A 16,044-nucleotide genomic window follows, 5' to 3' on the forward strand; every position below is an offset into this window, starting at 1 on the left:
TAAATCCTGTATAAATAATCAGTCCATAAAAATCAAAGCCATGTATGTTCTTAAATAAAACAGACCTGCCAGGAAGCCCAGAAATAGGAAAGATGAATGCTTTGTTATAATAATCCATTAAGCAAAAAGAGTGGCTTCTGTAGATTCTTCTACAAAGTCAGTATAAATCCTGTACATGGGCTGAATTTGTCCCTTTGGCATATTTCATTCAGAATATGATCCTCCATAATAGAGCATGCCTTTTCAGGGACAAGCAGATTCCCCAAGGAGCACTTCTTACGCTAAAGCACACAGGATGAACAATCAATGCATTCTGACAATACTGAACGATAAGAAAGCTTTGCTTACAGCTTCACCTGGGAGGCCTCTTGGTCCAACCTCTCCATCTTCTCCCTGTCATTATCATAACAAAATCAAAGGGTTAGTGTGGAATAAGTGCTTCTTTTAGATGTGAATGTATATGCAGAGAGAGGAGAGGGAGGGAGGGAGGGAGGGAGAACCCCCTGTGAATAACATACCCTCATTCCATCTTCACCAGGAGCACCAGGAGGTCCCTGTGGTCCACGATCTCCCTGGAGATAACAGAAACCACATTAAAATCATGCTTGGGAGAATTGTCATGATTTGGTGTGCAGATGCTCTTAAAAAAGAAGGATCCCAGCAAACACTTGAGCTTCGTGCTGGCAGGCCTTAACCTATCTGCAGTGAATGGATACAAATCAGCACAGTCTCTTTCATGTCACAGAGACTTCCATTCAAGACTGGATGTCAAGTATTGGCTGCAGTCCAACACAGCCTTAGACATGCCGAAGCCCATTGAAATCAAGCTGAAGTGTGCCCAACTCTCTGCTTGACTGCAGCCAGCACTTGCTTGGCTTTCCAATGAACAAAGGGCAATATTGAAAACACTGAATGATTCATACACTTCCACATCTCCTGGTCCTGTTCATGGGCTGCCAGAAATGAAAGCGATTATATGGCTCAGCAAAAAAGTTAGCATTTTTGTGCATATATTAAAGGTGATTTACATGTACACATTCCTTGCTTGTTGACTGAAAAATCCAACAATGGCTTGTGTACATGAATGAGCCATTCTGGACCTCGCACTGCAGATTGAACCTTCTATGCCATTCAACATCATCTCCAATGCAATGTTTTTCAACAGAGACAGATCACACATGTTTGTCTACCAGTTATTTGCCTGATTCGGACAAGAGGCCAAACCATAGTTGAGTGTGACAGGGATGGGGGAGAATCCCATTTAGCCCACATTTCTAAGAGGGTCAACCTAATTCATACTTCCTGGAATAATGTATAGATTGGAATGCGGTTTTCTTTCAGAATGTGCATTTCTACAAAATTTGTGATACAGTTCTTGGCTCAAAGATGTGTGAAAAGATTCAGGAAAGATTCATATACATAAATGTGTATTAGGAGAATGTGAATAAAATGCATATGTTAGGGAAAATTGCATCAAAAATAAATGCAAATTTATCTTGGTGCATAGAATGCAGATTGGTGAGGAAATTAAAACCTACATAGACAGAATGGAAACAGCCTGATCAATCTAACTGTAACATTAGTTAGTTCCAAAGATGTGAACTTCAAACCATGGTTACTAAAGGTGGCTTGTTTAAAGTCACCCTAGTGGAGATTAACCACAGTTCCAGGTCGAGATGTCAAGGCAAGTTGTGACTAAGCAGAAATAGAAGTAAAAGGTTCTGAATTCCTGCTTCATCACTGTCGGAGTTGAAGAGGGGTTGGTAGAAGAACACAAGCCCAAGTCTAGCTGCTCCTCATGCTTGCTATGCTAATCTATGGTCCAGCGTGAAGCTCAAATACAACCATGAAATGCTGAGAAATGAGAGAAATTAAGCTTCACCTCCATGTGGACTACACAAGAAACTACACAAGCTACATTCTCTAGGTTATATTTCTCATCAGAGGAATCTTTGAATAAAATAGACAGGAAATGCATGTTTTCTGAGGAAATACATTCTAAAATATTTAACATATATTTAAATACATTCTAAAACTCTTAACACATTTTAATAGAAAGGCTAACACAGATGTTTAAAAATTGCACACTAATGTAGAAATGGGATAGAACATCCTTGTGAATGAACACAGGCAAAGTAGCCATGAACTGTAAATAGACTGCCCATCCCTACTTGAAATTGTACATATCCTGGAGTACCATCCAATAGAGGTTCACTCAGAAGTAAGACCCATTTAGGTCAAAGATGCTTCTGTCCACATAAGTGGCTATAGGATTAGTACCAAGTCTACAGTCTTACCCACACTTATCTGGAAGTCCTGTTGAACTAAATGGATTTAACTCCTGAACAAACATCCTCAGCAATGCACTGTAAGTTTCTTTGGAAAGAAATCCCACCCCTAGAAATTCCCTCTAGTTCTTCGGTTACTTTTTACCTTCTGACTAAATAGCCATAATGCATGGTGGCAGTAGCAAATGGCTAGACTATCTGACAATGACTGAAATCTCCAAGTACCCCAATTTATCTCTATTCTTTTGATAATTAAAAACCACATATAGCCGAATGTAGGGCAGATTCAGTAGGAGGTTGTAAGCTTTAAGACTGTCTTCAGGCCGTCTCTAAACATCCGTCTGCAGCAATTTTTAAGCTGTATATTAGGATGCTCAATCATTTTTATGGGATGTTATGCTCACTGTCTTTTAGTTAATGAAGAGTTCTGATTACGGCTCCAGATGGTGATTGTGGTGGTGGTTGCGGTGGCAGTGGTGGTGTGGTGTGTGTACATATGTGTAATACTTAGAAGAATGCTCACTTTTCTAATTTGTGTGGCTCCATCAAGGCAACCTATTTATGATGACACTGGCTGCTTTATCAGATGCTTGAACTGTTATTTCTCTATTTACTTATTTGCATGCCTGTTACACTGTCTTTCCTCCAAGGAGCCTAGGGTGGTGCGCATGATCTACCTCCTTTCCTCTCCATTTTATCTGCACAAGAAGCTTGTAAGGTAGGATAGAATGAGAGTCAGTGACTGGCCCAAAGTCACCCAGTGGGCTTGGCTAAGTGGGGGCTAGAACCTGGATCTTCCCTGTCCCATCCATCAAACTAACCACTACATCTCACTGATTCTAAGTTGGCATAGACAGACACACATGGGCATACAGGAAACAGAAAAGGTAACAATCAAATGGCAAGGGAACATAAAATATATAGCTTAAATAACCAGGTCTTCTGCACATGTGAGTGCACTACTTTCCCCTACTTTCTATGGCTTTAGTGTCCCCAGTGACCTCAGTCATTGGGAATTAAGTATGCTCTTATATACACAGATCTCTCTGTGCGTATAAGGCCCATAAACAGTTCTGAAACTGGCAGGGAGAGGGAGAGAGAATATACCCACATATATACCAAAAGTGCATACTCAAGTAGAAAGCCATGTGATTTTGTACATGGGTGTTTTCACATCCAATACCTTGCAATATTTCATTACATAAGTCCGAACCTAACTTTTCCACTAAATGCTGTATTATGCATGGGCCTTTAGTTTAAAATCTGGTATTTGATTTCAGCTGAACTGGAAACTTTTTGGCTTTCATAAAATCCTGATTGTCATGCTTTAACATTTGGAAAGCTCTGGTTTAAAAATAACTGCATCATGAGTCTGCAGAAATGTGATAGAAGCCCACAAAGTATTATTAGAGTATTATTGTTATACTATTATTAGAGTATTATTATTAGTAGTAGTAGTATTCTAAGATTATTAGAGCATTAGCATTACTGCAAAGTAATATACAAATCTGCAACCATGAACTCTAATAAGAGACATGATGGCAGTACCCATGCTCTTGAGAAAGAGCAAAAGAGTCAGTTGCTTTCCTCATGCACCTAGAGGTCAGAAAAATTGCTAACTCAGCCATACAGGATTACACAAAGGCAGGGATTCTTTGGCTCTGTAACAACTTGTAAATGTTTACTCAGCCATAGAGTAATATGGAGCATAGAACATTGCATGTGCTCCATTAGTGCTTAATGTACAGTGCCCTCTGCTGGCCACACACATCATTGATCTGACCTTCAATAAACTACATATATTACTATTCCATTTTTATGCGTGTTTTTAGTCCATGGAGACACTGCAATAAGCTTCCTTGTTAAATGTCTAGTGCATGAATAGAGCCAGTGGTACGGACAATCTCTAGAACTACTTATGAAGCATAATATACTTTGTGAAATCAACCTGGAATCCCATTCGAGTTATAACACATTTCCTTCCCTCTTTTATTGATATTCTATCAAACAGTTACTGGGATAGATTTTTCCCTATGAAAATAGTCTTCCGGTAGGAGGAACCAGTTTGCCAAATAGAAGCTTCTCTTTGTCCAAAGCCTTACTTTCTTTCAGTGTGCATGGAGCATGATTCCGTACACCACTTTGCACAATGCACTATATTTTTGTTTATAATGATACACAATGTGACAATAATGCAGCTTCTAATTGGCTGGGTTCAACATGTGGTTTCCACAGTGCAGGTATTTGCCTGGATGTATTTGACAGGGGATCAAATGGTTTCTATCGTAGCATGGTTTCCACCTTCTTTGCTCTGCCCCCACTCCCTGTTGTTGGTATGTATCCCATCAGCAACCACACATGAAATTCAATGACATGTCTTTTAGCTGGAGCAGCTCCTGTAACGACTCCTATATTCAGGGAACTCTGAGGAAACTGCATGTGAGGACTGTGGAAACCATGATCCCAAGTTTGAATGACCACAGAAACCACAGTAAAGCAAGGAAACAGACTGTTGTTTCTTACTGTGGTTTCTGAAAGCCAAATGTACTATGCCTAAATATCATAACTGGATTCAGGAAATGCAACAGACAATCTCACACAAGAAACAACATAGAAGCAGAGTGAGGCAGAAGGAGCCTCCTAAGCCATCTAATCTGACCTACCATGTGCATGTCCAGCCTATCCTTGAACAACCTCACCAATGGGGTTTCAACCACCTCCTGTGGCTGAGAAACAACCATGGCTTCTTATGGTGTTCAAAGCTACCCATTAGGAATATCTTCTCTCTAAGAATTAACCCCATTTCCTTGCTAGGCATTCTGTAGTGAGGCTTCGTATCTCTGCATCAGGTAACATACTCACCTGAATCCACACAAGTGATAACATACATTGATTGTAAACATAAGTATAACCTAAGTTGATGGTATTTTCACAAACAAGAAACATTATGCAGGTTTGCCATGACAAAGGTGTGGAAAATATTGTTATTGCTATGGACAACACATTCAGTTGCAATTGTAGAACAGTCACATTTTTACAGATTTTCAGATAAATATGCAATGTTTCCTTACCCTGTGACCTTTTTCACCAGGTAGACCAGGGAGGCCGTCAAAACCCCTGTCACCCTAATAAGGGGGGGAAAATACTATGTTCAGTAATTCGTTGTTGCATTTTGTAAGCATTTCAACAAACTTCAGGGGCACCAGTGTAAGCCTCTTCTATGCATGGATATTTTGGCCCTGTTGAAGCTGCACGCCTCTGAATTTGGAGCCTGTTATTTCTATGCCTCTGCCAAAAAGTGTCCTCCACCTTCAAAGGATAGCACTTTCTAAAGCCTTTAGTGGGCGTAGGATAAATGCTCATAAGCAGAGGGTAAGTTTCTTCTCTCTCCTTTAAACTAACACCCTCCATGTACACCACTTCATTTCCGAACAGATGCCCAATGGGAATGGCAACATGTAGTGAGGTAACCTCATTCCTAGGGCAGTTTACAGGCAAAAAGGGTACCAGGGGGGCAGCCAACTCTTCTCTCCACAGATGTCCTCCATTTGACAAGGTCTGCTGACCATGGATCATTCACCAGGTAGCTGCAACAGCTTATATAAAAATGTAGCAATAGTCAGCACTGAAGCTTTAAGAGCAAAGCTATATAAACATTTCACTACAATCGATCATTTGCCATTCCTTCCAAATACAGCCCAGCAAAGTCATCTAGATTCAACCACATGTGCAAGTCTGGAATGGAAATGCTTGGTTCCTAATTGAAGCACATCTGGAAAACACTCCAGCTGTAAAGCACTTCCAGTATGTTTACTAACCTTGGAGCCAGGTTCCCCTGGCATTCCTCTTGCTCCATCTGCACCTGGACGACCCTAACAAAATTAAAAGGCAGCTGTTTAATACCAAATGCAAAGGGTTAAAAGCAAATTTGCTGCAATTCTGGAATTCCTGTCCCTCTACCAAATGTGAGCTGCATTGAAGAACTCAATACTTACTCTTTTCCCAGGTTTTCCAGGAAGGCCAGCAGGACCTTGTATACCTCGAGGGCCCTGAAAGAAAGGGAGATATATTGATTAGCACCACTGAAGAGACATCAAGAACTACAGAGCCCATCACTCCAGAGCTATAGTTACAGAAGGAGCTGTCGTCAACAGCCCAACTTTGTGACATGCATGGAAGAATGATGTATGGAAAAATCCAAGTGAGGTACAAAGATAGGCATGGCTACAATCCTAGCCAATAATCCTAATCCTACCCCTCACCCTAATCCTGAACTCAATAGGATGTATTTTGACATATCTTTTGAAGTAGAAATATATAGGACTGCACTGTTGATCTCCTGTCATTTAATATGGTGGCAAACACCAACAAAACTTGATTTGATGGATCTGTTATCCAGAGATTTGTTTCCAATCCAGCCAGACAAAATCAGATAGGAAGCTGGTGTTTAGAATAAGGAGCAACCTTAAGATCTGTGACAATGGAGAACTGTGCTCACAGAGGCAAAAATATCAGATATGTGTGTATGGAAAGTTCCCACATCCCTAATTCTCGGGAACCAAAGAAACAAGTCCTGCCCATTAAATATTAACAGGTATTAACAATCCCATTTATAAATTGTATAGATGTAACATTTAAAAGTAAAAAAAAAATTGTTTTAATTTTTAATTTATTTAAATGTCAAATCTATAAGATCGGAGGCACTATTGATGGCCATTTTGCTTCCTTGCTTTTGGCGTATTGTATTATGCAGGTTGTATCACCTGCCTATTGGTTGATTTAGAAATGGCTGTTCTAAACATGTACCAGGTGAACAAGTTTTGAAACATCTGTCTTAAGGGAAAATTCACTCAGCTACTGGGCTTACAGTAACCAGCTGAAACAGCTGCAGCCAATATCCGAATTAGGGCTTTCCCATGCCAAAACAAATCCATATTTTGTGTGTGTGTGTACTTGTTGGTGGTGGCAGCAATAGTGATCTATCATGTAAAAAAGAGACTTACCTGAGGACCTGGGTCACCAATGTCACCTTTGGCACCTGAAGCACCGGGACCACCCTGTCAGACAAAAGCAAAGCAGCTGTTTTAGCTCAAACAAAATCACATTTTAACAGCAGGAGACCTAATACGTTGGTGTTACTGATTATAATCATGTGGGAAGTGTTCATGGTAAACCAAGAATTTAATTGGTAACAACTTGATGGACTAATGATCCTACTGAGTGCATACCAGCTAACATCCAGAACTTAATATTTGATCGATGAGAAAATAAACACTTTGAGATGCTGCTCAACCCACGTCTAGTTCCAGCAATAAATTGGGATTTCAATCTTTATGTCAATCACTCAAACAGCTTTCTGAATGTTTGACAACAATCCCAGAAAATCTCCATTTAGCTCTTTCCTGCTACATCCTCCCCCATTCCCCTTCTCCAAGCCAAGAGGGAATCTTTTAGCCTAGAGAAATGAAGAACCAAAGCAAATCTTATCTTGAGAAACGAAGGACTGATTGCAAACAGCAAAAGGTTACCATCAACACAGAAGGAACCTTGTAAGGCTCATTGGTTGCAAATGATGTGTGGAAAGTCATTTCCTGTTTTGACTCATGGAGCTTGCAGTCAAACAACATGGTCCCCAGTGGGAAAAGATGTTTCGTGTGCTGTTTCTCTCTGCAGAGAGGTCTCATGCCATGCCCCATGTAAACAAGAGCTCTCTCCTGCCTGCTATTCCCTCTGCTTCCCAGGGTGAGGGTTGGAGGAGAAAGGAGAGTTGGAGCAGTAAGGCAGAAGAAGAGCTGAGCTGCAAGCCCAGTCCTGGCCAAAAGCAGTCTGGCTGCTGCAAGGTCAAAACCTAAGAATAACCCCACCCTTTCGGGTTCTTGAAAGGGCACATAAGTAAGACCTGGATTTCCAGAAATGCAGTCCTGAAAGGGTATGTAATACTTGCAACATTCACTTAGAAAGATACTCCTTGAATAGTGTCTTATAGCATATTGCAATGAGTATTGAGGGTGAAAATAAAAATGTACAAAATGTGCAAAAAACGAACCGAAACATCCTGTTTTGTTGCTATTCTCAATCAGAACAGCTGGATTTCTGCAGCCTCCTAGTGGCTTAAGTGGAAAACAGCTAAGATAATGCAGCTTCTTTACTACATTTTTCATAGATCCCCTGACTCATATTAAGCCTGATGGGAGATTTGGGCTGTGGCTTTTAGCACATCTGCTTAGAAACAGATTCTACTGAAATCAAGAGAACGTATGTCTGAATGGATAAATGTGTTTGGGATGAAAGTATTAAAAATAATGTAATTAGATTTGAGTGAAATAGTCTGCACTGTCTGTGACCTTCACAGCAAATCTGATGGTCTTGCACAATCTCTGACCATCACAGCAAAAATTAGCTTCAAACTATGGCTCATTAGGGGTTCAAAGGATCTCCTGCTTTTGCCTAACTAGCACTGTAAAATGCGCTCAGGATCAAATTCTTCATCCTACACAGCTGGTAGGTGGCATTTAACTCGGGGATCCTTCATGGTGCTTGGATCGACTTTGAATTCACCGCTGAAATAGAACTCCAGTGATGTCTTACTCTGAAGAAGAAATTTATGATTGGTTGAAAGCATCAAGTTCTACTTCTAAAATGATGCCAGGGCAGGGAAGCTGCCACTTGGTGCTCATTGAGACTGGTTTCAGTGGTGGAGGACAGAAAGGTGACAGTTGCATGTTCCCTTGCACTGCCAGAGGTCTTCAGGTAGGTTCTACCTGTTTCCAGCAGTTGTTCATAAGTCTGCCCCGAGGGACTATGACTGAAGGACCAAGAGAAGTTTTGTTTCTCCCTGCTCCAACAAATGCATCTGGATAGTATAGAGCTGTGTAGGTATAGGACTAATGACAGAGCCAAGAGATGTGATAGCTACAAAATGACTGGGGCAGGGAAAAACTGATGACATAGCTTCATTTCACCATCAGCAGACCATAGATTTTAAAGCACTGCCACCAAGGGATTGGGGAAAGAGAAGTTACACATTTTGCTGTTGATAAAATGAAGCTATGTTGTCTGTTTTTATCCTGCCCCAGTCATTTTGGTTGATGTAGCAAGTGTAGCAAATATGAATTCAAAGCTAAACCAGACTACCTTCTTAGGCATCCCTCTTTTCCTTGGAAGAAAGAAGGGGCTCTGTCACTCTGCTCATGTTCTACCTTCTGATGCAAAGCTTTTGAGTTAAAGCCAGAAAAAGACAGAACCTAATACTATTTTTTATCTACAATGGTGATCCCACCTGAAAATTAGTAGAATTTGCCCAGCCTACAGAATTATTCCAATCTTCTAATCTTTGCTTTCATGTCATTCAATTGACCAAAAAAGGGAGTGGTGGTCAAACTTTCATCCCAATATTATTATCTTCATTTCACTGGTTGGGTTCAGACAACACTTAGCAGTTGAGCATGGGTTGTCATTGAACCATTGCTTAATATTAAATTTTGGGTTACTGTGTGTAGTTGGAACCCAGCTATGGTAACAAACCAATGTTTGTTAAGCACAAACGACCCACAGTACACAAACTATCAACAAAGCATGGGTTCTCTTCATAGATTCAGACAGCACAGTAGCTCACTTTGCGACAATAATCTATGATTCAACCACAACCCATATTCAACCCAGCCACTGACTTCTCTCAGGGAAGTTGAATCTCAGCTAAGGCACAGTGCTCTTCAACCTGCTTTTTCCAGTCAGGAAAAGTAAAAATATCATGTCACTTTGGCGGTAAAACTTCCCTTGACCTTTGTCTATGCCTCCTTTCCACATCCCCTTGCCCAAAAACTAAAAAAAGTTAATTTCTATGGTCTCTCAAGGGACTATTGGGTTTATGTAAACCCTGTAATCTTGGTTGTGCTAACTATCATTTATATTGTTGTAAATACACTTGGACAGCTTCTAAAAAAGATAGTAACTGCTTAACTGCAGCATTTTACAGAATGACTTGATTATCTCTGTCAGCAGAATATCGGTTTCATAAAATTGGAAGCCATCATTAGGAGAAAATTGCTCAGGTAGTTTAGCAATTGCAGTGCAGGTGTACTGGTATTACCATTTAAACATTTAAAATGCTGCATCCAAATATGGGTTCTGATGCATGCTGGAAATGTAGAGCCACAAATACAAATGTGAACCATTATCTGAGGATGCAGTTATTCTGGGACTCATTGAGGAAAGAAATATGGGTAAGCACTGATGAAACTATCCTACTTGACCCATTTCTAATGCTACTAGGGTATCTTAAAGAGACTGTTGAAATGAAAAGACCATGAGCTAGTATGGAATATATTGATACTGGCTAAGCTAATGCTAAGTAAGTGATGGAAACACTTGGTGTTACCCATTCTCACACAATGGTGAGAGAAAATATGGCAGGGGCCAGAATGGCTACATGACCAGAATTTGTCAGTATGGGAAATAGGAACCGAATAAATTTTATGAGAAATTGTGCTAACTCCTTAATGCATTGTTCATTAAATTTTGGTTGAAATATGATGAGAGATGAAATGTTATTTATTGGTGGATAATTGTGAGTTCCATACATTTGTGAGTTCCATACAATTGTGAGTTCTATACATATACATAATATGTATAGTATACTGCATTTATAATGTTCATTATGTTTAATATATTTTATTATGTATTAAAGCTTCCCTTATCTGAAAAAAAAATTAAATAATGAAAGATGTCAAAGCTCCATCTACAAAGTTTACAGTACAGTTTTTGTCTGCAGTTTTGTTCCATGTATTATCTAATCTTTTATCTCTAAGCAGCTGATACCTATTTGTTGATATGCTTTTAAAATTGATAAACGCCACACTGAATCGATATCTTCATTTCTGAACTAATAAAAGCAGTTGGGGAAAAATGCCCATTGGTAGCAGGATAGGCAGAGCAGAGTCACCCTGAGGATTTGAGGGTGCCAAAGAGGGAAGAAACCCTTCCCACAAAATACAAAATAAACAATGGGGGTTTGAAAAAAATCCATGACTTCCTGGTGTCCAAAGGTTCATAGCTATAGCATGAAAAATGCTTATATTGACAGGTTCAAAGATATTTTACTGCTAGAGACAAAGGACAAGATGACCCATCACCAACCACATCTCACTCATAGATGCTGGGTGGACTGATGAGTTAATCTTACATCAATATGGATGAAGGAGCAATATCCTTCATGGCACCTGTGGGCCCCAAGGTAGCTTATGAGGTGTGGAGCACTTGCCACACACAGCTCCTTCCTCCCACACCTTCCTGGACTTCAGCATTTGGTGCCTGAGGTAGAGCTACCTAACGAGATTCAGAATTTAACCTTTGCTAAAACACACACATGAAACAAATCAAACCATATTGCAACTGAGATAAGACAGTGGAATGATAACTTTGGACAATGAGATTATGTTTTTCAGTTTAACATACCACAGGACCAGGTCTTCCAGTAAGTCCCATGGGGCCAGGTGGCCCCCTCATGGCAATCTGGGAGTTAAAAAGAAATAAACGTTCAAGCTTTGTGTCTTAACTGCTGGCATGGTCACAGATGACAACTTAGATACATTGTGATTTGAGCAGCCATTTCTTTTCTGTAATACATGCAGTGATAATTAATATACGATGATAAGGTTTTACTTCATGTAGTATCCCAAAACTTGCTTTTAGTGGGGTCTCAGATTCCACATGCATAGAAGATGATCCTTGACCAAAATCCACTGTAGTTTATGCACAATCTTAGGAATTTCAGAATCCATTCTTTTTTCATGTAAACTCTTTGATCCATTGACTCATTTTCATATTTTTAATCATCCCCCTCTTCCAAAGTTGTCCAGGAAAAGATATGGTTTCTCTGTTGAGACACCTTAGACAAATACCACAAGGAAATTCTGGATTCAGCATATGGCCATAGAAGAAAATTTGGAAAAAAATGTGGGCATATTCTTGAAAAGAAGGGACCCAGAAAACAAAAATGACCTCTTCCTTCACATAAAGGGAGGTGATGGCTTGTTCACTCATTATAGCAATGAGCCACAGAGGGTCCAATGTCATTCTCAACTGCCCTTAGAGCAGGCATGTAAACCAGCATCAACTTATTCCTGCTGCCAGAATTTAGACTTAACAGGTTTTAACTGATGTGATGGAGACCTTGACAAGCAGAGGCTTCCCAACCCTTCCTTAGAGCATCTCACTCTTACCCTGGCTTGCTGAAGGATAGCTTGAGCTTGTGCTTCCTGAGCAGAGACGGCTGGACCCTTCTCACCACCTCCACCAAAGCGGAACTGGATAGGATTTAAAAACAACACCAATCAAACACCAAAGCAAAATAGTCAGTTGATGTCCCAGGTAGCTAAGAAATCACCATTTCTAGACTAGAAGTGTAGCCTGCATGGGGAAGGTCTGGGGAGCTACAATAGGGCAGGGCAGCAAATGGGTTACTGGAAACAGTGTTAAGTATCCCAGATCTGTTTTCTCTCATTCTTATCTGTTTCACATGCAAAAGAAACCTTACTCAGCTTGGCACAGCTAGCTAGTCCCACTCTAATAACGGACGGTTGGTAGGTGTAACATTGGTTGCCAATAGGCAGCAAGGGATACTTGGGTTGTCATTCCTAAAGCACTTCCAACAAAGAAAAATAGTTGTGCTGAATCTAGCCAAGGGCACAGCCATTAACCTTTCTGTTTTGTGTCTTACTGAACTGCATTTGTTTGGTAAATAAAGACTTACCGGCAACATTAACATGGTACCTGGTGGCCCAGCTAAGCCATCAGCACCTGGAAGACCTGGACGCCCTGGTGGACCCTAGGAAAGATGAAGGAAATGCAAGGAATTTATTATAATTATTATTACACCACATTTACATTCTACCTTTTCCCCTTATTTGAAGAACCCAAGGGGGTTTACGTAGCTCAATTTATCCTCACAACAGCGATCCTGTGAGGTCAATTAGACTGAGAATCTGTGACTGGCCTGAAGTCACCCAGTGAGCTCCATGGGTAAATGGGGACTCGAACCTGGATCCCCCTGCCCCCCACACCAAAACGCTAGTCAACACACCTTGAAACAAAAATCGAAACTGAAGGATGTTGCATTGTGGTGAACTGACAGAGCTTTCCCTTGCTGAACAAACAACAGGGAAACCCCACAAAGCAGCATCCAGAGAATTAGCCCATAAGCAGGTTGTTCCAAAAGAAAAGAGCTGAAAAGAATAGTGTTCAAGTTCGAAATTTAAAAATTTCACCCTTAATTAGTTGTGTTGGAGAGAAAGATAGCTTTTATCATGATTGAAAGATAGCTGATTACTTAGTAGGTTCCTGTAACAAATTGTTCCAACAGAAGCTAAAGCTATTGAAACAGAGGGAAATTATGGATTCCAATTGATTCATGCGCAGCAACATTAAGGATTCTCATCTGTGTTTATTGACAAAGATTTGTAGTGTATTTGCATTCTTATTTTGTTCTTTTCCATGGATTCAGGTAGAGGAACAGCACATTTTGAAACATTTTAAACCAGACTAATCCTTTCCTTTAACCCTGTTCACCAAATGGCAGAGCTAAATTTATCTGTGTAAATAAAAGTACATAAGACAGGTAAAAAAAACTCAATATGAAACAAAACAGAACAAAACAAGATGAAGTGAAGCAGAATGAAACACCTGAGCTCTCATGGAAATCAGCAGTAGAAACTGAAGCTGCAGCCACCCCTTGTGTTAGCCAAACCCAGAGCAGGTGGGTTAGGTTGAGGATAAGCCTGGCACACTTTAGCATGACACAAGCCAAAGTCATGCCTGTCATACTTAACATGGCCTCCAGCAAGCCACCATGGCTTAAAATTCTCATACAGGGTTCTCATTGCTACCAATGGAAGGTGGAGCTGCATTATTTTCTAAGCCCTTTCCTCCAGCCACAGTTTGGAATGGGAAAACTGACTTATTTTTTTTTAAATGAGAACAATAGATAAATATAGTTGTTTCAATGCTATGTTAAGTAAAGAGGAGGAAGTGCATCGAAAGAAATAGTTTTTCCTGTTGCTCCTTGTCGCATACCCTGAAAAGCCACTCTGGAGGGCCAGGAAATTACCTTGAACAAATGTGAAGAATATGAGGTGTGATGGGTTGTTTGAGGTTGGAGAAATTGTGTCAAGTCAGACAGACTGCCCCACAACTTGGAGCACTTCCATTCTCCCCCAGAAATGCTCTATGCTTCATTGCACACTGCTCAAGATGGACTTCTGACCACTATTTTTGAGGGTGTGGAAGGAGAGGAACCAAAGAAGGAACAGAAGGGGAAATTTCCCTTACATAAACTTCCTTCTCCTTAGAAGCAAAAGGTGTGTGTGTGTGGGGGGGGGGTGCGTGTGCACACATACACAAACACACCATCAGCTATGTGCATTATGGTCCAGAATTTCAATAACTATGTTCAGGTAAGCTGCAATCCTCCATACTCCCAACAAAAATATTTCAGCACTGTCACGCATGACAGTAAAAAAATGCATAGTACATCAGTCATGGTATAAAATCTTCTCAAACTGAATAAATTAGATTGTTTTAATGGTACTAATTACAAGAGCATAAAAAGGCCTTGTGACAAGACAGGGAAGCTTTAAATCAAAGCATTCTTGGAGAAATGAATATAAGAATGGCTTTTTAATTATGTATGTTGCAACATACCAGTCATTCAGAGATTTCAAACATGCTAACTACAGGTGTTTCCAGGCAAAGCTTTTACCATGCAATTACTCTACCTCATTCACAGACATTGATGATACTGGGACGGTCCAGGCTTCATTTTCAAATTGTTATTATTTTTTGTATCTAATTGTTTTTCTCTCCATAAAATACTATCAAGTAAGGAAAGTTGGAATAGCTGCCCAATGTCTTTTGACTGGTAGCACTAAGAATCTTCTATCTGGAAGGACCCTGAAGCTCTAAAGACTAAAAACAGAAAACACTTTATTTTCTGAGGACAGGAAGGTAACTCTGGAGTGAGCAAGTGGCAGGTGGAAAAAGAGCCACACAGTTTGCCTGCTCCTCTCCCCTTCAAATCCCCTTCCTCTTGCATCCAGGGTTCTCTGGAAAAAGCAGCTTAGGACTTTTGTTACTTGGGCATGTGTGCAGTGCTTATTCACTGGATCTTCAAGCATAAGCTTAATCTAATCTGTGGTTACCCAAAGCAGACAAATTCTGCAGCCCACAATTTCTAACCCTTAAGAAACAGTTTAAACAATTAAAATGGCAGAAATTTTAGAAGCAATTAATTCATTGCTTTTAAGAAATAACGTACGGCTTTTTGCATCAGGAAAATTGCATAGTAAGCATGGTGCGCATCATCTAATGGAGACAGCCTTATAAGCATTAAAATAGGCCTACTGGTAGCCGGTGGCCAATTAAATAGGAGCTCCATGTTCAGGGACAGATTTCTCTATTTATCAACAACAGTGCCCTATATACCCTAAGCAGGCCCACTTCTCGCAGGTGCAGTGAACAATGTTGTCCCATCAGCAGAATCAAACTAAGTTTCCACTGCCATTCTAGTCAACTTCTGCATAAAAAACTAGGACGTATATTGTTGTTGGCCTCTCACATGAAACTATCTTGAGGCTGTGCTGATTCTCCACTGGGGGAGACGTGACAAGTCCTTCAGATGTGAGGGAAGGCAAAGGAAGCAGAAAGAGCAAGTCAGTTGCACTTCCTAGTCATGCATTCATTGTCCCATCCAAAGCAATGCAAA

General features: G+C 40.3%; 1 protein-coding gene across 1 annotated transcript in view; it reads right to left on the reverse strand.

The window, feature by feature from the left end:
* COL11A1 (collagen type XI alpha 1 chain) overlaps positions 1-16,044 on the reverse strand; it is a 229,207-nt gene that overhangs the window by 137,589 nt on the left and 75,574 nt on the right. Inside the window, exons 12-20 of the mRNA XM_044432252.1 lie at positions 13,039-13,113; positions 12,509-12,592; positions 11,742-11,798; positions 7,292-7,345; positions 6,284-6,337; positions 6,107-6,160; positions 5,360-5,413; positions 519-572; positions 349-393 (exon numbers count right to left, since the gene is read on the reverse strand). Of these exons, the coding sequence (XP_044288187.1) occupies positions 349-393; positions 519-572; positions 5,360-5,413; positions 6,107-6,160; positions 6,284-6,337; positions 7,292-7,345; positions 11,742-11,798; positions 12,509-12,592; positions 13,039-13,113 (531 nt within the window). The remainder of the gene's footprint in view (positions 1-348; positions 394-518; positions 573-5,359; positions 5,414-6,106; positions 6,161-6,283; positions 6,338-7,291; positions 7,346-11,741; positions 11,799-12,508; positions 12,593-13,038; positions 13,114-16,044) is intronic.

This window comes from Varanus komodoensis, unplaced genomic scaffold (genome assembly GCF_004798865.1).
Source record: "Varanus komodoensis strain SLA01 unplaced genomic scaffold, ASM479886v1 scaffold24, whole genome shotgun sequence".
Taxonomy (NCBI): domain Eukaryota; kingdom Metazoa; phylum Chordata; class Lepidosauria; order Squamata; family Varanidae; genus Varanus; species Varanus komodoensis.